This window comes from Ixodes scapularis, unplaced genomic scaffold (assembly GCF_016920785.2).
Source record: "Ixodes scapularis isolate PalLabHiFi unplaced genomic scaffold, ASM1692078v2 PGA_scaffold0__279_contigs__length_252992795, whole genome shotgun sequence".
Classification (NCBI taxonomy): Eukaryota; Metazoa; Arthropoda; class Arachnida; order Ixodida; family Ixodidae; genus Ixodes; species Ixodes scapularis.
Genome location: NW_024609835.1, coordinates 118,455,661 through 118,480,289, shown reverse-complemented (window position 1 = coordinate 118,480,289; position 24,629 = coordinate 118,455,661). Strand labels below are relative to the sequence as shown.

General features: G+C 47.3%; 1 protein-coding gene across 1 annotated transcript in view; it reads right to left on the bottom strand.

Moving 5' to 3' along the window:
• Positions 1-24,629, bottom strand: part of LOC8043310 (histone-lysine N-methyltransferase 2D) — a 113,284-nt gene that overhangs the window by 76,685 nt on the left and 11,970 nt on the right. The window contains exons 4-10 of the mRNA XM_042289590.1: positions 23,273-23,519; positions 17,502-17,884; positions 14,737-15,063; positions 13,973-14,191; positions 12,161-12,287; positions 8,695-9,090; positions 711-2,702 (exon numbers count right to left, since the gene is read on the bottom strand). Of these exons, the coding sequence (XP_042145524.1) occupies positions 711-2,702; positions 8,695-9,090; positions 12,161-12,287; positions 13,973-14,191; positions 14,737-15,063; positions 17,502-17,884; positions 23,273-23,519 (3,691 nt within the window). The remainder of the gene's footprint in view (positions 1-710; positions 2,703-8,694; positions 9,091-12,160; positions 12,288-13,972; positions 14,192-14,736; positions 15,064-17,501; positions 17,885-23,272; positions 23,520-24,629) is intronic.

Here is a 24,629-nt window from a genome sequence, read left to right as displayed (position 1 = left end):
ACTTAGCAGTTAAAGCAGTGCCTCTAGATTACAAGTTATAATTTTTCTTTTTTTTTTTATATATATTGTGTAGTTTTATAAATATTACAGCTTAAAGTTTGGTTTCGGGCATCTACGGCAAACCCGAAGCTATGTCCTAGAGAGATAGCAACACTGATCACCAGACGTACGGCTGCGACGTGACGTCATTGTGGTGCAGCGGTACGAAATAGAATCAATCAACCGCAGCTCCACCGTGACGTGACATCACACGAGTGCTGCGCCAATGCTCCTTGACTTGATCCTAACCCGCTTGCTGCTTGCTAAAGAACAGCTGGTCGCAACATTAAAATCCATTTTAGTGGAGTATGCAGCTTCACATTGTCGTAATGATTCGGCTGTCATCCTATTTCCTGCCACTAAAACAGTGCTAGTCATTTATTTTGATTTTGTTTTCAACCGGAGTTACCCCTTTAAGCATGTGGAAGTTTGGGGTTCATTTTCAAACACCAGTGCAACTTTTAGGTACAAAATTCAAGGAGTGTTTTGTCTGAGTTTCTGCCAATGCATGGTCAGACAAATCATCCCGTAACAAACAGCATAACGCATTCTGACCAACTCTCTCTCCTTCTATCCACCTCCCCCGTCTTGTTGCGATCGAATCACCGAAAGGAGGTTGGCAAGCCGGGCGGTGCGGCGGCAACCAACGACGAAAGGCAAGCCCCACTCACCCAGGACGGAGTCCTCCAGCTTGATGCCCACGTCCACTCCGTCAAAGAACTGGGTCCGGCCGACCAGCTTCTTGGCCACGTCCTCGTCGGCCCCTTCTGGCGGAGGGTTGGAGTAGTTGTGGTCCCCCGCGGGGGTGCCACGCTGGTGCAGCTCGCCGCAGCCGGGAGGGGCCATGCCGTCGGCCCCGTCCGATCCGCCGGGGCTTGAGCCGTCGTCCCCGGGGTCGCAGTCCGAGAGGGCACCCACAGTCTCCACCACAACAGCCACGTCCAGGGGCTCCCCGTGCTCAACAGCGTCAGGCTGCCCCCCGTCCCCGTCCCCAACCATAACAAGGGCCACGCGGGAGGCGTCGCCGTCCTCTTCGTCCTCCGAGGGAGCCAGGGCGGCCGCGTCGGCCGAGCCGTCGTCCAGGCTGAGCAGCACCTCTGACGAGACGCAGCCGTCGTGGCTGGTGATGGTGGCCGCGGGGTAGTCGAGGGACACGAACACGCTTGTCTGCATCTGCTCCGTCTCGAAGGAGACCAGCGTGGATGAGGGCCCCACGTGGAAGGTGCTGCCCCCAAAGGAACTGCTGCCCCCTTCCCCCGCCCGGTGCAGAAGCGAGGGGGTCGAGGAGGCCCCCTCCCCCTCGTCCCCCGAGGAGGAGGAGGCTTTGGGCGGGCTCGCGGGGACGGCCCCCCGGCCTCCCCCGACCGTGTGGGGGCGGCCCCCCGGCAGGCCGCCGCCCGAGCCAGGGGGGTTGTTGCCGCCGGGCCGCACGATGAAGTTGCGTGCCACGTTGGCGTTCGCCGGCGCGGCTGCCCTGAACATCTGGGCACGCACAAACTGGGAGTCCCCAAAGGGCACGGAGCCCCTGGGGCTCTGGGCGGGAGGTCGTCGGATGGCCATACCCTGCTGGGGGACGTACTGACTCTGCTGCAGCATCATCTGCTGCTGTTGCTGGCGGATTTGCTGCACGTACTGCATTCGGGGCTGCTGTTGCTGTTGCTGCTGCTGTTGCTGTTGTTGTTGTTGTTGTTGTTGTTGTTGTTGTTGTTGTTGTTGTTGTTGCTGCTGCTGCTGCTGTTGCTGGTGCTGCATCATGGAGCCCCTGGTAAAGCCCACGGTCGTCGTGGGGAGCCCCATCATGCCCTGGCTCACGCGCACCATTTGTGTCCGCACTTGCATGGGGGACGAGCTGTCGCTCCCGTCCGAGGCAAACGTGTCGCCTGCGGACATCGACTGGCTCTGTGCCGCAAAGGCCGAGGGCGACGGGCTGCCGACGGGAGAGGCCCCAGCGCTCTGGTAGACTGATGCGGGCACATAGTGGGGGCTCTCTGTGGCGCGCGACTCCGCCACGGAGCACATTGCCTGGCCGCCCGCCACGCCAGCGAAGCTGTCCACGCTCCCGCGCGACGAGTTGGAGTTGCTGGCGGGGCTGCCGACCGACCCGGCCCTGAGGTACTGCAGGATGCTTTCCTGCTTGGAAAGCGGCGGCGTCTGGCCACTGTTGTCCTGCGAGCCGCAGCCCCTGCCTGGGGAAGGCTCCCCGGTGGAGGGCCGCCCTTCCTCCCCGCGGCTTTGTGGGCTCGGGGACTCGGAGGGGGTCTTGGAAACCCGGGAGAGGAGGTCCGACAGGCTCTCGACGGAGCGCTCGCCCACGTCACCCCTGGCGTCGTCCGCCAGAGACGTGGGCACAGCCGGGGAGCGCTGGGGCAGGCTGGAGGAGCTGGAGGGGGTCCCGGGAGAGAAGTGGCGCTCCATGGGGGATGACCGGGGGTCCGGGGAGGGCAGGGCGGGCTGCGAGTTGGGGCGGGACAAGGACGGGGGCGTGCGCGAGGGGTCGGGGTTGTCCCCCCCGTCTGGCCCGTGGCCGGGGGACATGGCTGGGGAGGGCGGCGGCTTGCGCAGGTGGTCCGGGTAAGGGGGCGGGGGCCGCATCATGGGGTGTACCCCTCCGGTGCGCTGCAGGTACGGGTGGCCCGGCGGGTGCTGGCTGGCCGGGTCGCTCCCTGCGCAGGACGCACCAAGCTGCCCCGTTTGAGAGGCAGTGCCTGGGGGGCCCCCGGCATCTGCCACCCCGGCCCCGAATGAGTGACGGACAAACAGCTGGCACGGACGCTCCGGTACGGGCAGAAAGGCAATGCAAGACAAGAGGAACGAACGCGTGGCTTCACCCGACCAGAGCCGGGTGGGTGCACCCTAAAAAAAGCCCTTCTGCTGACTGTACAATCTACTTTAAACGGCCCAGCTTCGGACAACCGACAGAGATGGCAAAGCTGCAAACCTGAAACTGATTCTTGCACAGATGATACAAACTCACTACTAAGATTATGTTTCGGATGTACGGTTAGTCCTTCCATCTCTGCCATTGACTGGACTTCATTTACTATAGATTCTATAAGCCAATTTCCATTCAATTAGAATTATTTTTTTTATTTTTCTGACAGGGGTGACATTTACCTCTAATGCATCGCAAGGTTTTCCTTCGCAGCACTTTGAAGACTATAATAAATAGCATTCATAGCTCAATTACTCGTTGCACAGTTCAATTGCAACAAACCCAAGAAGAGTTAAAATTATTGTGGTAGCACAAAGAAGCAAAAACTTGGTGATTAAGGCACAACAAAGGCCCGTTCCCACGCTCGCCACCGTTTAGGACTGTGCGTCTTAAAACTTCTTTTGATGAGAGAACACCTTGGCACACCGGCCCCATCTATGTGGTGACGCTGCAACTGCACTTCGGTAGAGAGAAGGTTTTGCAGTATTTTTTTGCAAGATCAAATGTACTCTCGAGACCGGTTATAACGAAGTCAACGGGAATCGGAAATCTTTTCGCTATATCCGCTATTTTATTATAACTGACTTCAGTTAACGAAGTGCAAAAGGGAGTGGGAAATCATGATCGCTTCACTGTAGCTGCTATTTCGTTATAACCGACCTCATTATAACTGGACTGACAGCATGTACTATCCACGAAAAAATTGTTTATTATAATATTGACAAAAAAAAAATAATGGGGGTAAAAAAAAAGACGAAGTATACAGCACTGCCAACTGTTTGATAGCTGCCCGTTAGGCGGAGTTAGTGTGACATCTCGCTCTAAAAGGTTTTAAGAGGTTTCAAGGCACACGGTCCTAAGCAGTAGGGCCTTAGGGTGCTGAAAGTTTGTTTTCAGGAAGCTCGAAGAAAACGCTCGTACAGTGTACTTGTACCGAACACGCTAACTGTGTTTTCTCATGAAAGCGGTATCCTAGCAGAAGCTGAAGAACGACTCTTTGATGTAGTATTTCTAGAAGTTTTGTCGAGTCCTATGTCACAAAATTGTTGCTCGGTTGCCATCGGAATGACACTGCCATGAGAAAATGTGCAGTTTGTGCGTTCTGAATAAGTTTGGTGGGCACTGCACAATGTAAGGCAGCACTTCGGCAGTTGATTCCCTTCCCACGTTTTATTTACTTCTATAAGCAAACACGTGTCATTAACGTTGGGGCCACTAGATGAGCTAAGCTTTGGTGTAACGACACCTCAGCGGTATTGTTGCATCGAATTAATGTTGCCGGCTGCTGTCGGCTTGTGTCAACGTGCCTGATGGAAAATGCAAGAAGTGCTTTCGGTCGTCCTACTGGCTAAAACAGCTCGCAACAGAGCGAATTGATTCTGTGTATGATCTCCCAACACTGTATCTCGACCGCTCTTCAGTCACATTTCCAAATCGTAAGCGTCACAAATGGAGCCCGGGTGGCTCTAGGCACCGAAAATGCAGTGCTTACGAGCACAGACAAACGTTGCTTGACATGAACGAACAAATGACAGTCGTGTTGGTGTATACCTAGGCTGCTGCAGGTAAAGAAATGTCGGAAGGGTCTCCTTTCACAAAGCCTCCTCAGCCCTTCCAGCTCCTTTGTACAAACATTATAGTTTACGGCACAAACGAAAGCAACTTTCAAGGGTCTCCCAAAAAGTGATTTTGTCCTCGCTGTAAATTATTGTTTACATAGAGGTTTATCCAACAAAGCCTTTGCACAAAAGACTCTCATTAATTCAAACTCCAGGAAGCCGCAGATTTTGTTTTAATTATCGCAAGTTTGAATGATCAGAAATTAATCTAAATATGATGCGAGATAAAATTATGATTTGCTATATGGATGGCTACACATACAAAGCAGATATTTGATGATTTCCTCTACTAATCATAAGGAGATATGCTACGCCTAAAACATTGGTGAAATGTACTAAATAAGTTTACCTATCTTTCAAAAATGTTGTCTATTCTGGACTGTTTACACAGTACATGACACCTCAAAATAAAAATTAAGTTTGATCATCTAGAAAAGAAGTTTTATATTTTAGACTATTAGCCGCGTTGAGCAAGCTTCTTACAGAGCACCGGTGCACTGCAGAGAAGCAACACTCGCATGAAGCAGGCTCCGCGGGTGTTGCTTCTCCGCAGCGCACAAGTGCTCGGAAAGAAGCGCACTCAATGGGGGCCGTTACAACTAGGGATGCCGCGAACCACCCTAGGTTCGGTTTCGAAAGGTTTCAATATTTTCGAACCGAACTGATGTTCGATTTCGAAAAGTTTCGATATTTTCGACCGTAGGGAGGTTCGAATTCGAAAAATTTGCAAATTTCCAAAATCGTGGGGTTTCGAATTCGAAAAGTTTGAAGCTTTCACGGTTTCTGAAAGTTCGGGTTCGATTATTTCGAATATTTGTTTACTTGAGATTCGATAAATTTGAATATTTCGAACTTCCCTCATTTTAAATTCGAGAATTTTGAATGTTTCGAATTTTTTTTTGATCTAAAATTCGAAAAATTCGAACGTTTCGAATTTTTAAAGACAAGGTTTGATAAATTCGAAGATTTTGAATTTATTTCTACATAAAGTTTGAAAAGTTCGAAGGTTTCGATTCTCTTTTAATGCTAAATTCGAAAAAAAAAAAAAAAAAAAAACTTCCAAGGGTTTTGATTTCTTTGAAGTCCGAGTGCGCAAAGTTCAAAGTCCGTTTTAACCGGCTATCATGTTTCGCCACAGTTTCGGTTTCAAATAACGCTTTCACGCTTCACTGGTTTTCACGAAATCAGGTTTAGAAAAGTTCGGGTGTGGTATTTAGACTGCGCGAAGTTGGTCAGGCAATTAAATGAGACGACGAGTGCCCCGAATGTGCTGGAATATTTGCCAGTGCAGTGACATGTAACAATAGATCAGTAATTGTGACCGCCAGCCCAGGGTGGTCGTTAACGTGCATTACGAAGTAGTGATCCTACGAACGCAATGTTTAACGATACTCATTCAGTTCGAAACGTGGTTAAGGTTCAGAAAAACCTTGAAATGATCTGCCAAACTGCCCCCCTACCCCCTTGCACGCTGGTAGTAATCCGATCGAACGCCGCCCGAGTGACGCTGGCATATAGTAATTTTAGTTTGTAGATGATGCAAAATCCCGAGACTGGGAATGAAATTTGAACGAAAAAGTGTAAGAAGACAGAAAAAAGGGGACAGGACAACGTCTCAAACTCAACTCAGCTGAAATCTCAGCTCAGGACAACATCTCAAACTCAACTCAGCTGAAAACTCAGCTCAGGGCAACGTCTCAAACTCAACTCAGCTCAGTTTGAGACGTTGTCCTGTCCCATTTTTCTTTCTTCTTACACTATTTCTTGCGAATTTCATTCCCAGTCTCGGGATTTTGCATCATGATCAACATACACCAGCTCGCCTGCACCTTGACAATTTTTTTGTTTGTAATTGCTTTGGAGGTTTATTTTCTGGGGCGGAAGAAAAGCCGAGCAAGAAGCACAGAAGCTGATGCAACTTGAGGTCGAGGAGCGTTCTAACATACCCGTGGCGTCCGAAGAGGAAAAATGGGGGGGGGGCTCCAGCCTCTCTCCTCCCCTCCTAGATATTTCGTACTATTAAAGAAAACAATACGGGGAAAGAGGGCATGGTCGAGCTTATTTTAATCTGAAATTGAGCCTATGTATAGCTACTGTCGCTCTTCACTGCATAAAAGATTGCGTAGATGGTCATTGTTAAGGCCGGTTCTCACATGCAGCGATGCGCTGATGTAACGCTGCTCACGTGCCGTCAGGTACTTATTGTATGCCATGAGCAACGGATTTGACGGTGCGATACAAAGCTGGTGAACGCTCCCGTCAGCACGAGCTTAGCACGAAGTCAGCGCTATGCTTGTTGCACTCCGCTGCATGTGTGAACAGGCCTTTAGAAACTCGTTGTTAGGAGGCACTACACGTCACATGCTCGGTGGCTCGAAAGTTCAAAGCTATGTCTTTTCAGCCTAAATAACTGTGCCATTGGTAAAAAAAATAATCAATAAATAAACATAACAATAAATGCAAGAATAAAAAGCTGGAGAGAAAAAAAAAAAAAAACTATCAAGAACCCGTCAGAAGTGTTGTATTCTTGCATATTCAGAGGCCCAGAACTAGGAATCAAGTTTCTCCTACCAAAATGTGTACAGGCCAAAAGAAACAGGTCCCAAGAGGGTAAAATGAGAAAAAAAATATATTTTTTTATGATGTGCTGAATTTGAACAATTTTAGAAATCTTACCCCATGAGATAATTTATTCCTCAATGTGAAAAAAACAATAAATACATTATTTTGTATTCTGCAGATGGTAATGATATGTACTGTCTCTGGTGTCAATTTAAATGCGATACCCAAACAATGTAGGCGAAAAAAATTACCAAGTTTAGGGCATAATTGTCCGTAGGTACATGTTTGGATATTTATTCGAAACTCGTCTTGAACAACAATAATCATACCTCAAGACGACACTCACCTAGGCTATATATAGATCATTGTTAAAAAGTTTAACATCTCTACCATAAAAAGCTTTGGCTATAGCGCGCTTCAAATATGGCACAAACGACAATTGTCAAAAACCCGTCGTCCTTTCTTGCTCCTTCGGGAATCTATTTTTCTAAAACCAAGCATGCCAGATGATTGAAATAAATGGCATTGTCTTTCGTAAAGAATGCGTCCCCCTATGTAAAATTGCGAAAAAAAAAAAAAAAAAATCATGAATGTACCTCATTGCTTGAATCCAAATGAAACTGCCCGCCGGTCTTCCGAAATTCGGCGAGCTTCAAATTTTTACCTTAAAAGTTCGAAGTTCGTCGAACTTTTGACTTTTCAGGAATCGAGAGTTCGACAATTTTCGAATTCTTTAGATTAATAAGTTCGAAAGTTCGAAAATTATCGAATTTCTTAGCGTAGAAAGTTCAAAAGTTCGAAAAGCTTCAAACTTTTTAGAGCACAAAGTTCGAAAGTTCGAAAATCATCGAATTTTTTAGTCTATCAAGTTCGAAAGTTCGACAAGGATTGAATTTTGCAGTGTAATAAGTTCGAAAATTCGAAAAGCGTCAAACTTCCTAGTTTAATAAGTTCAAAAATTCTACTTCCGTCGAATTTCTCGATATGGAAAGTTCGAAAATTCTAAATCTTTCAAAATTTCCGAACCACTTGATTCGATCATCAAAACTTCGATTCGAAAAAAGTTTGCGGCATCCCTAGTTACAACAGAAAGCATGAATTGCACGAAAATGCCATTTGAATAAAGCAGCTTATAAATACATTAAAAATATAGCGGGACAACAACGATTTTCAAGTAGTTCGATCTGAGTTTGAATTATCGCGAGCCTACTGTAGTGCTAGAAGCAGTAGAAGGCAGGGAAGCTTGCGCTGGAGGCAGGACAACTAAGGTATGTACCCCCGGAGCCCCTGTGTTCCGAACCCAGTTTGAGAAGCCCTGCACTAGATGAATCCTGAGGTTGGTTGGCCCCATAAAGCTACCACTTTAAAAGGCCTGTATTCACACAGTCCTTCCCTGAAAACTCCGTCTACATAACAAGGTATCAAGATTACAGGAGTCTGTACTGATGTGATAGGATTGTAGTGCTGCCCTACAAAAGGTTGGAACGGGTAAATATGTGACTAGGATGACTGGGTTTCTGCCCGGATGCAATGGGGACTGACCTTGTCGGATGAGGTAGCGTGGCATCTGGGGCTGCCCAGGGAACCTCGGGTGGAGCAGGATGTGCTGCTGCTGCTCGTGTTGCTGGAAGGGCCTCGGGGCCATGTGCGGGGACATGCGCAGGCCATGGGGGACCCCCAGACTCCCATCCTCCCTCTTGATCAGCATCTGCTGCATTTGATGCTGCTGTTGCAACTGGAGTTGCTGCTGCTGCTGGTGCTGCTGTTGATGCTGCTGGAGCTGCTGCTGTTGCTGCTGCTGCTGCTGCTGCTGTTGCTGCTGCTGCTGTTGTTGTTGGAGCTGTTGCTGTTGTTGCTGCTGCTGGAGCTGCTGTTGTTGCTGCTGGTGCTGATGCTGCTGTGGCTGATGTTGGTGTGGCTGGAACTCTTCCTGATCTCCTGCATGACAAAAAAAGTACTAAGCATTACAGTTGAACCTGGAAGGGGATCGTAAAATACTTCGATATATCAATAATTTGACACAAAAATATGTTAAATAAAGCTCGAGCTGAAATTTCCTGGCATCTCTGCTAATACCGAACGTTGCGACAAACGGGAGCTTACCAAATAGAGCATCCAAGACCAAGAGCGACTAAATACAGTAGAGCAGGCACAGTTGGCAAAGACGACAAGCACCGCTCTGCTTGCACGCCCACTTGGCCTGGAGCTCCACACAGCATCAAGCACAGTTGGCAAAGACGACAAGCACTGCTCCGCTTACACGCACACCTGGCCTGGACCTCCACACCAGCATAAGCAACAAAACACAAAAAAATGAAAGAAAAATGGAAAAGCGAGTTGCACAAAAAGTGCCTCTTGATCCATAGAAAAAAGTTAAGCAAGCAACAAAAAAGAAAGCTCATTCAATTCAAACAGCAAGAAAAAAAAAAAAAAAGGAGACTGGGCAAAGCATAAGGGGCAAACGAAAGATAAAGGTAAACAAAAATAAAGTGGTCAAAGTGTGATTGTACAATTGTTGCTGTCGACTGTTTTTTTTGCTCATTTTATTTTGGGGTTACAAGTCATGCAGCATTAGCAGTGTTCGGGAAAAGGGCACAGGCCTACTGTTCCAACAGCGGGCACTCCCTGCTCTCCCAAAACGCGTGCACTTGTGCACTTTTGCCATCCTCCACATTTTTTTTTTTACAGTTTATTGTTTTTTTGTTGTTTTTTACAACTGCTCTTTCCCTGGGTACCTCTTCGCATGTATGCTATGCTGGCCTTGCAGACTGCCAGCCCCGCAAGGCAAGCGATGTGCAATGGGCTATTGTGCTATCGCGGGAAAAGCAAAGGGCAGCAAGGCTTTGTTCGCTATTTCGCTATACCCAGTGTCCCCACCATTGGAGTTGGATACAAAAACACAACGATCCTATACTGTATTACATACGATTTTGAAGGGGATGTTTGAACTGTTCGATATAAACAATAATTCGAAATACCCGAGGGTGATATAACCGGGCTTGACTGTAAAGTCTTCCATGTAAATATGTCGTAAAAAGCGGCAGACCACTCAAAGTTTTCCGGAAAGAATCCAGAGCTCCCATGCAGTAGGGCATGCATTTTCAAACTGGGGTCTAAGGAACTCCGGGGTTCCCCAGAATGCCCTGATGACCTCAACGAGCCACCAAATTTCCTTGACCATCCTTGCACCAGAGTAAGGTTCCAATTTAATCAGTCATTTAGCAGACCCAAAAAATTTGTTGATGCATAGCTATGGCCATGCCAAGCATCCTCTAGTATATTCACTATTGTTGTTTACAAGGTCTGTAGGCTTCTGCAGTGCTTTAAAGCATCAATACCGAGACCGGGAAAAGATTATTGGTTATCAATTAAAAGAAAAAAAAAGAAAGGCTTTCCTCACGGTTCAAAAGTTTGAGAATCCCTGCAGTAGAGGTACGGCTTAAAAACTCATTTCCAGAAAATGTGTAAAAAAAAAGTGTGAATTTGAAATTTACATTTACCGTATTTACTGGCGTAATGAACACACTTTTTTTCCCAAAAATTGACACATAATTGGGGGGCGTTCATTACACGGGGTAAAATTTTTGCGTTTACACACTCTGTGCAAATGTCATATTAGGTGCCAATGTGGCACGGCAAGGTACTGTGGCACGTCTCCAGTGATGGAGGCGCACCCACGGCTGGTCGGGGGCACGCCACAATAACCTAACTTTATAAATTGAAAACCTTTTTAGGGCGCTTTAGGGGTGCCTTTTGCCGAAGGAAAAGCAAAGCGCCCTACGAAGCTCACTCAGCAAAAAAAGCAACACCACCGTTCTTCGGCGATATATATTGCTAGTATCCCGTGGGCACGCTCAGGTATAATCTGCGACTATGCGTATAAGTACTCGTACAAAGTCCAACAATGCTAGTATCCAGCGGGCACGCTCAGGTATAATCTGCGACTACGCATATAAGAACTCGTACGAAGTTCAACCTCCGACCGTCAAAGCCTGCTCCAAGGATCAAGTTTCGTTCAGGAGACAAGAACTCGTAGGAAGTCCAACCGTCCAACCGCCGACCCCCCCAAGCCCGCTCGCACGGATCAAGTTTTGTTCACGAAGAGGCTACCAGACACTCTCACTAGCGTTGCGGATTAAACAAACGCATTTACCTGGAGTATGTGAAATTAGGCCTAACCACTTTCACGATTCAATGTCCAAAAGCGGACCACAGACAAGGGCTTGCTTGTTGACATTAATGCATCCCGTAGGCGAAGAATGTGCGGGGCTTGGCAATTCCTCGACCCAAGCTTTGTCAAGTGTGCGCTACACTCGGCTTCACAGTTGATCACTTCCGTAACTACCGCAACTACGCACTTGCGGCCATTACGTGACCGCTTGGCTTGGCTTGACTTGGCCTGACCACTTGGCAGCGAAAGAAAACTGGCTTGGTGGCTTGCTAAATTGGACGCAATTCGAGACTTGCGGATACGAAAATTGGAGCTGCGTTGATTACGTCAGGGGAAAAAAAAAAAGTCAAAATATTGATGCCCGTTGTGGGGGGTGCATTTATTATACGAGTGCATTTATTATGCGAGTAAATACGGTATAACCAACTAACTTCGCATCACCAAATGATTCTACGAACAAAAAACAAACTGCGCTAAAGAGAATTTTTCACTTGTACAAGTAACAGTACAAGTAAACTTATATATCCCTTTTGAACATATTTCCCTATTTGCTACAGACCAGCACCTTTATAACTAAGGCTTCTACTAGAAAAATTGTTATTTAATGAAGTACAGTGAAATACCACTTGAATAAGCTTCAAGGAACCTGAACACTAAGTTTGTTTAAGTAGAAGTTCACTCAACTGAAGGCATTATACACAATAAGGTTTGCTGGAGAATTTTACAAAAAGTTTGTCCATCTGAACGGTTCATTCAACTGGAGTTGGTTTGAGTGGTATTTCACTGCAGAGAAGAGTCCTAATTTGCTGCCCCAGAAGTGTACAGAAAAAAACCAACCTTCGTGGTGAGGCGAATGCTGGTTCAGGAGCCCCTGGACAATGCTGGGCATCATCTGCTGCTGCTGAGGCCCCTTGTCCATCCCGTCCCGATGTTGGAACCCGTCTCCCATGAGGCTGGAGTCATCCTTGGGGGGAAGAAAAGAAAAGGGACAGGTCTACAAGGTCAGGGGGCAACAGTGGAGCAAAAGGTTGTGCATCTGGCAGGTACTGGCAAGTCAGCAAGATGTGCTAAAAGTTACAACAAGCAAACACAAGAAAACAGAGCAACCTTGATGGTTTAGGCAGGAGTGCTACTTGCACGTTCATTTATTAAGAACAGGGGATTTCCAAGCCAACATGAACTCGCAGCCGTCCCTTCTATCGCTCAAACACGTAACTGCGTTTGGCGTCCTTCAACTTCATTACTATACCATCACAGCTCTCAATACAAGTGGCTTCTTTCACCACAATGCAGCAGTGTGAGCGTCAGTTCACAGGGTGCTTCTAGCAAAGTGTTCAAGTGTAAGGTGGCTATTTTACTGCATAATACCGTATTTGCACGAATATGACGCGACCACGAATATAACGCGAGGGCAGGTTTTGATGCCCTCAAAAAGAAAAAAAAAAAATTATTACTATTATAACGCAAACCGAGGCCGCATCAATTTCTCGCACTTGGAGGCATAGCAGATGTGAAAAGTCAATGGAAATAGAAGAAATATCAGTTTATGTTTTGACTGCACTCATCCTCACAGCTCAGGTCCTTCCGTTTACAATCCACTTGGCGACTACGCAGATAAGCAGCAGCACGGCACCTGCTTGTCTGGTAGTTCCTTTTTTCTTATGTGAGAGCTCCTTGGCAGCCCACAATCCAAACAAGGCAGGAAGCAGAAGCACCAACACACAAACACCGGATCACTCTGGAGCAGAAACTAAACAATGCGCAGCAGAAAAAAGGACTGCTGAATCCGATACATGATCATACTTCTTGTTCTGGTCCCTCTGCATAAACAAATGCCTCGTGTTGCACGATTGCGTAAACCTTGGCGTAAACGCGGTTAGTGGTCCTGGCTTGGCTTGTGTTGACTTGACTTGGCCCGGCTGGGCTTGGCTCGAATTGGCCGGTGCCCGCATTCCCGCATGGTGTGTGCGCGCGCGCGCGCTAAGTTTCTGCCGCGTGCGCGCGTTGTACAAACACAAAAATGATAAAAATGCTTTTTTATGTTTTCTATTCGTCCCTTCATGTGGCCCAGTAGCTAATAAATTCCCTTCCACACTCCCACTTCTTTTCCCACCGGATATTTTGCATTGAGCTGAAGGGATGGCTTTCTCCTCTGACTTTCTCCAGACTCGCGCGCCTCGTGGCTGAACTCGATTCCGAATATAACGCGAGGTGCGTTTTGGAGCACGTAATTTCGGAAAAAAACTCGCGTTATATTCGTGCAAATACGGTACATTACCAATATTCTCGCTTACTACAAGAGAAATGCAAATATTCGAGACCTATATTGAAACTGAATTCTTCTTACGCCAACATCCGTTATTGGCGAGGTTTTGCAGCAAATCCTCGGGCGTCTCCTGTACAGTCGACGTGACCGTCGCCACAAATGTCACATGACATAGTGGTTTTGCCCGACGTAAGTGACGCTGCGAAGTCACACGATATTGCGACGCCGCATTACCATTTCATGTGACAGTGTGCTGCCACATGACGTCACAAGCTGTGTGCAACGCGATTGTGTGGGATCTGTGGGCGGCAAATTTGACGCCGCCTCTGCCATTGCCGAGCCCCGAGAGGTCCCCAGAAAGGGCGGAGAAGGAGCCAACCCACCTGGGACAAGGCGTGTGTGTTGGGGGGCCTCGGGGTGCGTGGCGAGGGCAGCTGCGGGGACATCTGCGACAGCAGGGGCGAGGGCACCGGCAGGGGAGACGTCGGTGGCTGCTGCATGCGTGGCGAGGGGGAGGGGCCCCCCATTGGGGACGAGGGGGGAGGCATCGGGGACTGTGGCGGTCCCCCCAGGGGGGCCATGCCGCCCCCGCTCGTCGACACCTGCAACGTCCAGTTCAAGGTTATGTAGGGACCGGGCAAGCACGCTCGAACGAGAGAAGGCTCAGCCAACGGCAGCGAACTTCCTCACGTCGTCCAACAAAACAAGCATGTGCAAGTCGGATAAGTGGCCAGGAGCCAAAAAAGATTTACAGCTCGTTCTACGTAAATTACTTACAATTAGATATTTTTGCGAGACAAAGGAAACAGCCAGATATTTCATACGAGCAGCTATAAAATTTCAGCCAAAAATTTGTGCCACTGCTTATAAAAGTGGCATTGCTTCTGAAAGTGGCCATTGCCTCTGGAAGTGGTACCATCATCATTGCGGAGGTCATTAGACTTCCACAACGATGGATGATCGCTAGCGTAACAAAATGCTGAAGTACCATTTCTACATCCCTGCTGCAAGCAGCCTCATAATTGTTGTAGATACCTACCTGCTGCAAGCAGCCTCAAAATTGTTGTAGATACCTAATAGAACCACTATCAAAGGGTTGGTACCGTGCTTTTAACACTGATCGGAACCCAAGAAATTCTCCACTCACCGAGATAATGTGCTGTTGGGGTGCGGCGGAACCCATAGCCCCCATGTTAGGAGCCATGCCGGGTCCCATGTTGGGCCCCATGTTCTGTCCCATGCCGGACCCCGCATTGGACACCGTGTTGGGTCCCATGCCAGAGGGCATGCTGGTCGTCATGCCGGGTCCCATGTGGTGCACCGAAGCGCCCTGCTGCAAGGGACCCCCCTGTTGCACGAGCCCTCCCTGGTGCAGTGGGCTGCCCTGTTGCTGCTGCAGTTGCTGCTGTCGCTTCTGCTGCTTGGCACGATACTCCTGAAGCACCAACGTGTGCTGCCTGCCCAGCTTGCGCACCTGGGGACATCAGGCACTAACATCATCGACTGCCTACTCTTCTCGTGGTGCAAAGCATGACGGGATTTTTCTACCACACCACCCAATTTTCAAATCTCCCTTTTCCCCTCAAGAAGGCACTGTTGCACTTGGTGTCCCCGCAAACTTCCGGTTGAACTGATAAGCAACAAACCCCCCCCACACACAACTGCTTCCTGCAAAATTCATAAAATATTTCACCACTGGTTCTCCTAGTAATTACCTAGAGGACCAGTTGGTGAGAGATTTCTTAATACTTCCCTAAGAAGACTTTGTATACTTTGTATACAAATGTACACTTTGTATACACTTTGTATACATTGATGTACACTTTGTATACATTGAATAGCTCACCAGAAAGACCTTGCCAAACCTGGGGGTTAAGCTGGGGCTTATTAAGTAAACTGCCCATAATGGTTATGTACCCATTTTCGGCACATGCATTTAAAAGCTGTAAACTAAAACAAGACTAGTGCTGTAAAGAATTTTACAAAAAAAATCTTTTTTTGGTGGAAATATTTGACAGCAAAGTTGGCAAGGGCTGGTTTCCCCAGGATTGTGTCTGCCAGCAAACAAATATCAACACAACACCCCGGACAGCTTCCGCCATCTATGAGCGACGGTGGCAACCAGACAACCGGCTTGGCGGTTGTCTGGTTGCCACCGTCGCTCATAGATGGCAACAACCTTTCTAGAGTTTCCACTCTGGCCTGCCGACTTGCGGCCAGCCATTTCTTTCTTCCCACCACGATACAGCTTCGCTGGTCTTCCTTCTTCACCAAAGCCGAAAGGCTAAAAGATAGGCATGGGCGAACACTTGGGTCCGAATCGAATTCAAAGCGAATAGTGATTTTGGTCAAATAATTTTGAATTGAATAGTTCGAATAGTACAAGCAAAAAATACCCCAAGATATGTTTAAACTATAGTTTTATATTTGCCCTTATTTGGTATTAGAAGTACTGCAGTTGCTAATTTCAAGTGTATTGAGTTCGGGAGCACGAAATGGTCGGAAGCTGGCGCAACCTGGCCCTAAATCCAAGCCAGAGTAAGTGAAACCAGTTTATATCGAACTTGCAAAAAAATGTCTACCAGTTCGATATAGCAGGTAATTCAATATAAAAATTATAATGAATTTGACTCAAAGATCCACTTTCTGCTGAAATATTACACAATGTAGTAGTCTTGCATCTTCTGCTGCTTTTCCTTCATTGCATCTGCGATAACAATATTTTTCTACGCTATCGACGGACTCCAAAATGCTGAGGCCGCTGCCTTCTATATAATCGCGCATTAGTGCCAAACTATGCCGAGAGCACGGACCACTTCCGAGCAGGAGCACCTTCTCCTGCAGAGCGCCGTTGTGCTCTGCAAGTTGGCTTTCCCCTAAGACAGGTGGCTGCGTTGGGGGAAGCCAACTAGCAAAACAAACTGGCGTTTTTTTTGTTTTTTTTTGTTTTTTTGGGGGGGGGCGGTGGCGTTAGTTTGGAAGAAAAAATAATATTCTTTTTTGCGGAGGAAGCGGGAAGAGGGAACATGGAGCAGCCTCTCTCCACTCGCTCCGCAAAAGATATATTTTCTTTTCTTCCAAACAACCAATGCGGCCGCCCGAAAAAAAAAAAAAGGCCAGCGTGCTCTGCAAGCTGGCTTTCCCCCAATGCGGCTGCTCGCGTTGGGGAAAAGCCAGCTTGCCGAGCAAAACGGTGCTCCAGGCAGTTCAATATATTGGTAGCGGCTGCTATTTTTGTTGGATGCAACCATAGTTTTTGCTATATATTATCACTGTAACATTACTGTGCACAAAAATTGTTCGATATAAGAAATAATTTGATGTAAACGGGTTCGATATAGTCGAGTTTGACTGTATTTAGAAAGGTTGAATAATTCTATATTGTCGAATACATAAATTCGCTTCGAAGCGAATGCCGAATAGAACAGAATTTAATTGGCTATTCGTAATGACCAAATATTCGCCCATCCCTACAGTAAAAGATTTTATGTAAAAATCATAATTTTTCCAAGTTGCTTAAAAACAATCTTTTTTTTCCTTTTTGTGTTTTTAAGCACAGGGATAATCGACAGATGGCATAAGTGCTCCATCTCGTACTAAGCAGTCAAAAGTGACCGTAACGCAAAAGGCCACGGTCAAACGCAAATGTGTAAACCAGCCTTCAAGCAACTCCCTAGTCCGTTCACCCCGAAGCCGACAGTGCGACGGAAGCTACCTACATGCCCGTTCAAAGAGCCGTACGTCCATCTCTTGCGATCCAACTTAGATCCCGCCCACATCTACGCGCCATGAACGGGGTCGTGCGATGAGAGGAAGGCGGTCGATCAGTCCAGCAAACGCGTGGCTCCCGCTGCTTTGCCGGCTTAGGGCCGAACCAAGCGCGGCCCTGGCAGCCTACTTCCGCCCACCGACCTGTTCGAGCTGCTTCTGCAGGCCTGGCTGCTCCTGGCCGATGCGCAGCAGCTCCAGGGCGTTGTGCTGGGGCAGCTCCTGGCCGGACTTGGCCAGCTGGCGCTGCTTGGTGGTCAGGGCCTTCTTGGCCTTGCGCAGCTTGCCCACCTCCGTCTCGAGGAACTTGCGCTGGGAGGCCAGCAGGGCGTCCTGCTGGGCCAGCCACTGCTCGTAGGCCGCCACCGCCTGCTGCTGCTGCCGCTGCTGCTCGGGGTCCCCCCCGACGGGCAGGGCCGCCAGCGGGGGCACCGGCGGGGAGGGCAGCGTCTGGATCTGAAAGGACTGCGCCGAGGGGGACACCACGCTGCCCACACCCTGCCCGCTCCCGGACGGGGCACCACTCCCTGCGGGGAGAGAGGGAACGAGTTATTGGGAGGCAAAGTGGTCGTGGCACGAATGTTGCGATAGTTTTGATGAAGGACTACGATTTGCAACGGCACGCGCATCGTCGTGAGCACAAACACCATGGACCACACTCACTACAGTCCTTCCTACAGTCACTACGGTAGCCAAGCTGCTATGGATTCGGATACGGATTTGCGGCTGACCTCGTCTATTGGCGATATCCCGCTCGTTTTATTTTCCGCTTGATTTTCCGGTTCATCAGTTTTCCAGTATTCCTTTTGTTATTTATACTCATTTTCACTGACAAAAGTGACAAGACTTGCTCCCTCTGCCAAGAAATAGCTATATTATTAATTTATTGCTTCTTTGAGGTACCCTCTCTAGGCAAATCTACTGCACACGGAAAGAGATTGCGCAAAGTCAGTGCAGCTGCACGGCGCGATCGCACGGTCTCCGACTCGGTCGTGGCCTGCCGACATGCCTCTGCTTTGTACTTGCATTTACATTCTTTAACTTCCCTCCTTGAATGAAGTTTCACTCACTAATCTTTTCATAAACAATTGTTGAAAAAAAATTCCAGTTGTGTTTTGAGTGAGCATCCTCGTTAAATTCACATCAAATAGAAAATATTTGTTTTTGGAAAAGTTCTCATTCAAAACTATTCGTATTCGAAAATATTCAATTAGATTCATGACCTTTATTATTCGATTTGCTTCGAAATATTTTAATATCCACACACCTCGAGTAAAAACAAACAAAAATGGGCAATGGTGATTACGTTTAGCTCAATGTTGGATACACCAACGACGTAGCCTTGACTGCGCTGTTGGTTGCACCTCAATCCACCTGCTAGAGTGAGCCGATTTCGGCAACTTGGCGCTCTGCAAAGTTTGCTGTACCGTTTAAGAAACATTTAGACAGAACTAGGTCGTAATATTTGACATGTGGTCTTCCTAGGTGATACTGAAGAGAGAGGATCGGTGGCCAAGTGGGCCTCCGCACAGCAGCCCGAAGCACGTGGAGCGAAAGCTCTCGCTGCAGAACCCAATCACGACCCCTGCCCGTTTCGATCTAAATGAGCATCGTACCAGCGTGCAGTAGTGCATCACTACTGCGCGGTGTATGTTAAAGGCCCCAGGCTAGCAGTTGTACAGCACTGGCTAAATTTCTCATCCACATGGATGGACGGATGGTAATGGCTATACCCTTTGTAACGGGCGGCAGCCTGCGCCACCTAGCCTAACAATTCGTCATCCCTTCTTCTTTTTTTTAATATGTATAAATTTTGTTATAACACTACCCCCCCCCCCCCCTCCTTTTTGAAGTGATTCCATTGCTTATTTCTTTGTTGTTGTTTTTTTGTTTTGTTTTTCTTTTTACCCATTCTTAGATGTTTTCCACCAATCTTCCAATCTCCTCTTAGCGGATTCCTTTCCCTATCCATTCGTCCATCCATGTCTGTAAATTCCCAGTGCCCCCTCCAAGTCCATAGTCATCCCCCACAAGGGATTAGGACGAAGCCCTGTGCACCTTAAAAATTATGTGTTCTATAGTTTCCCTTTCGTGGTTGCATATGTCGCATAGAGTGTCAATTTCCTGGAATTCAGCCCTATATGTTTTCGTTCTTAGCACTCTCGTTCTAGCTTCAAACAGTAATGAGCTCCCCAATGAATTATCGTACAACTGTTCCTCCGTCTTTTTTTTTTTGTTTTTGTGCCCTGTATATTGTTAAAGCTGATTTCCCCTGCATTCTCTCTTCCCACAATTTCCTCCCCGTTTCCTTTACTCCCTTTTCTACTGATATACTTTGAAAGGCCCCATCTCGTTGAATGTATTTTAGGGTTGTGCAAATATTCGAAATTTAGATTAGTAATTACAGTATTCAATATTCACTTCAAGAAGAACTGCACTATTCACATTTTTTGAAGTGTTGACTGCGGCGGTTCAGCCCCGTGGAGCGCGCTTCCTACCGAGCACCGGTGCACTGCGGAAAAGCAATACCCACGGAAGCGAGATTCGCTGGTGTTGCTTCTCTGCGTAACATTGGTACTTAGCAAGAAGCGCACTCATGGGGGTAACTCTCTACGATCAACACTTGGAAAAGTATAAATATTGCAATTGCGTGCTTGGAAGAAAGGCATACATCCAAAGCAGGATGGTGCACGCGTGTCGGTCGTATTTGAAAATAAATGGAAGTTTTGTGAACGTGTATATCTAGATTGTAGTAAAAGTTTCAAGATTAAATTGACTGTTATGCAACAGCATATGTTAGGCAGAGATGCCCTTACAACCTGCGTTCATCATGCACGATTCTTTCTTTTTTAACTCGAGATAAAAAAATATTTTATATAGCAGGATTCGTAAATTGGACATCTCTGTAGGATTCATTTTATGTCAAATCCTTCGTTTACTTACCATCCCAAGACATTAGACCTTCTGAGGTCAAAGTTCATAAATATATATAGATTAAACTTACCGTATTTACCCGAAAATAGGTTGATTACGAAAATAGGTCGACCCCTATTTATTGAACCCACCGAGAATAAAAAAATAAAATTCAAACATAGGTCAACCCTTTTTTTTTTAGGAACAGGGAAAAGTTACGGCAAAAGAAAGAAACAAATTTTTATTTACAGCACTCTCGGCTAAATCGCAGGGCGATGCCAAAAACTCAGTCATCGTCAGAACTTCCGGACATGTCATCGTCGTCCGAAGCCTCATCAGCTTGGTAGACATGCTCGCAAAATCGCAACAATGCCTCACGGACACCGCTGTAAAATGACGACAAGAAGAGAGAAGGTGGAGATGGGCGAAGCTGCAAGTCGGGGTGAGCAATGTGGAAGCCGTTGCAAGCAGCAAGCTAAAGTAACCTCCGTTGTTTTTTTTTTTGTTTGTTTTTTTGTGCACGTTTGCGAGGAAGAGGAATAAAGGGCTGGGTGCATCGCGTTCCTCTTCCTCCCCTTCCCCCTTGCCCAGCTAAGGGAACGCTACAAGCGCTATGGCAAAACCCAACAGCGGGAGGTGGGGGCTGTCGGTTGCTGCTGTTTCGGTTGTTTTCGTGCACCAAAAGCTTTTTGAAACAAGAAGCGGCGCGGCTCTACGGCAACGCATGCTTGGTGATTAGATAGCTCCATACCCTCGGTAGGGTCGCAAAATTTGGTCGTGAATGTTGGTTGGAATTCTTTAATCATGATTAGAGGTCGACCCTTAATTTTTCACAACATTTCCGAAAAAAAAAAAAGGTTGACTTATATTCAAATAAATACGGTAGCTTATAAATTAAAAAGTGGAACAATCTTCACGAGTTTAGCTGGGTTTTCGTCTAAGCATGATGCAAAGGTAGTGAAAGGCGTGAAGAAACTATTCGATGATCAAATCGAAAATATTCAGCCGCAACCACTATTCATTTTGAATTCGCTTCGAACTCAAAATCCGCTATTCGCACAGAACTAATGTATTTAGATCTCAGCTTGCAGGTTCGGTTTGTCCACTTAGTGTTTAGACTCTTCATATATAGATACTTGTACACCTTTCTCTGCCCACTGTGTATCCTCAATTTCAGCTAGTCTTTGTTCAAATTTTACTTTACTGATCGCTTGTCTACTCTCAAAAGATGCCCAACCCATATCCCCTGTACTCCCTCATTGGGTGTATTTACCCCAATGCCAACCTACCCACACTCCTTTGCTATATCTCTAAACCTGCCTAGATTTCTGACCTCATACACAATACCGCATTCCCAAATGACAGTCCTAGCACCATGACTCCCTTCCATACACCCCTAACGACTTCATATCTATTATAGTTCCATAGTGCCCTGTGTTTCATGATAGCTGAATCTCGTTTCCCCTTCTTTATTACAATATCTTCATGGTCTTTTAGATACCGTCTTCCTTCACTTAGCCATACTCCCAGATATTTGTACTTTTCTATGTGTTCTATCAATGTGCCCTGTATCTGCAGAGGTTCCCCTTTCTTGTTGTTGAAACCTGTTATACCCAACTCGTCTCCCACACCTGGGAGACAAGTCCAGGGCTGCCAGCCCGAGGGAAATTTCCCAGAATAAGGTAATATTCAGGTCTATGTGGTAATAAGGGGAAACTTGCTAATTTGAGGAAAATTTTGGGCACTGTATATATCTGGAATTTTATAGGTCACTTATGATTTTATTTCGAGATAACATCGAAGTTTAGCGGCTTTCGCTACATTTAGGCTCTTCCTTCCAGCTGTTTGGCAGTTTGTTGTGCGACCATCTGGAAACACTGAGGAGCACTCGAACAGCTCTTTTAGGCAAAATCCATCTTCATCAGTTTTCATCTCTTTTATGAAAGCTATGGAGGAAGGGATCAGCCAAGTGGAAGCTTCTGAAAGCGCCGTTGTGCCTTCTCGAAAAAGAAAGCCAGAGTACATGAAGAAATGCTGCGATGTCTGGAGATACAGACTTACCAAGACTAATAATATTTCGTGAAGTGCTTGCACGAAATGGTAGTCACTATGTCATGTTCCCTGTGTTCGAGTTCGAGAACTCTCGCAACACCTTGTGTTTTGGATTGACTATTATAAAAAGCGCTATTGAAGTTATTACGCAGTACTAGCATGTTCTGATGGCGTGCATAACATCTAAGGAGAAGATAGGATTTCATTCATCAGTTTGAATCTCCCAGGGACACTTCCCGTCGCCAGATTTGCTTTGGCCGCGGTTTTGGCCCGATGAACTAATTTTTGCGAAACGTACGCGAGCTGTAAAGGCCACATATATATCTCTCATTGTAAAAATGGAAGAGATAAAAAAAAACAATGAATATTTAGTATTAAGTAATTATTTGAGCAAGCGAGGGAAATTTTGGCAGAAATAGGGAAATTTTAGGCGTTCACTAAGGAAATTCGTACTTTCCGTGTTGGCAGCCCTGGACAAGTCGCCCTTTGAGGCAGACTAAGTTCTAGGCTGTACAAACATACACACCTTCCAATTTACTGAAGAGATAAGCATTGCTCTTTCAAAAACATAAATGAAGCGGAGTTGTTCTTTAAGTATCCATGCTTAATACACATTAAGTATAAAATGTTTCCATTCAGAAATATTCAAATTCGACTTGCAGTTAAGTTTTAACATTCATATTTGATTCGCAATCAAGAATTTGATATTCGTACACCTCTTCCAATGTTGTTTTATTTCGTTGTTATTTCTTTAGCAATAACCACAGCTATATGTACGCCAACGAGGTCCAGACACCATGGCCATGCCGACCCGCTCATGGACAAATGTGCACAATCTCACCGTTCCCTGGTCCTATAAATGCGATAACATTTAAAAGAAAACGCTCCGTGGATTCGCAGAAAATGCAGCGAGCTTGCCGCAAGTGTGCGGCCGATAGAGTGAGGCTCACCAGGCACCAAGTGTTCCTGGCGGTGCGGGGGCACCCCCATCATGCGGATGGCACCCTGGTCGGGCCGCACAAGGTGCATGGCCCCCCCGGGCGGCACCAGGGCCCCCAAGGCGGCGGGCGGCTGGCGCAGCATGTGCGTCCCCTGGGGACCCCCCTGGAGCATGGCAGGGGGCGGCCACGCGCCGGGGCCCCCCTGGTGCATGTGGTGGTAGCGGAGGGGAGAGGCCACCAGGTGTGCTGGGTTCACCTGCGGTAGCCGAGTTCACGGCACAAAAGGAAGCGAGGGTGAGAATTCCGGGAACCAATAGAAACGGTCGAAGGTGCACTGCTAGCCCAAAAAAAGTTATCCGTGCGAATTAAATTTTTTCGAGGCGAGCTCGCACCTCGCAACGGCTAGAAAACATACTTTTGGCCGCTGCGCGAATTGCGCGCTTCCGGGCTTGTCGTTTTCTTTGAACCTAAAAGATCCGAGAAATTTGCCCGTATTCAATCTGTTGTATCCTGCCATGAAGCAAATCTTGATTTCTCCTATGTTCTTGCATCCATCAAATATAATGGAAAGCGGATGAGGGAAATCAGGATTCGAAGGAGAAGGAGGAGTCACAAATAAAAAAGAGAAGCCCGGGCAGTCTGTGATTCATGTACAGCCACCGAGGGGATGAGGACTACAGCGTGTCTCTTTCCAACGCCAAGTCTCCAGCACAAGCTTGTAGCGTACCCTCATACTTTGGCTCTGCAAGCACAGTGGAGGTGCACGAGACGTCTGAGCATTATCGAAGCTGGGAAGCTTGCGCTGGAAGCAAGACAACTGTAACTCCTCCCTGTCGTTTCGTCCTCAGTGATGGAAGCGGCATGTGACCTCTTGTAGCAGGTTCTGTTGCATCTGTTAGCGCTGCACTAGGATGTGAAAAAAAGTTTAAAAGCACCTAAGCACTTCTTATGAGTTGTGAATGGGAAAGCATGAATGTCGTTCTTCCGCTCCCTTAGTTCGCCTGCAGCGTAGTGGCATTAACGGCCATGTTTCACCAACCGAAGGCCCAGCGCGTGCTCTCGTGAAACGACTGCGCCGCACTCAGCCGTACACCCGCTCCGGAGCTTGCCCGAACGGGTTCTGCCACCACCGCCAGACACTGCTCCCTCTTACCGGCAGCCGGGTCACTGCATGCGCTGCACCGCCATGGAGAGGACTTCTCTCATTATCTTTTTTGAAACTACACCGCACGAGATCCAACGGGAGCCTCGTTCCTTGATGACGCGCGCTAGACAATGGGAATCTATCCATCAGATTTCTGCTACAAACGACATTTTGTTATGCCCGTCGTGATTGCAACCGATTTTGTTATGCCCGTCATTTGCG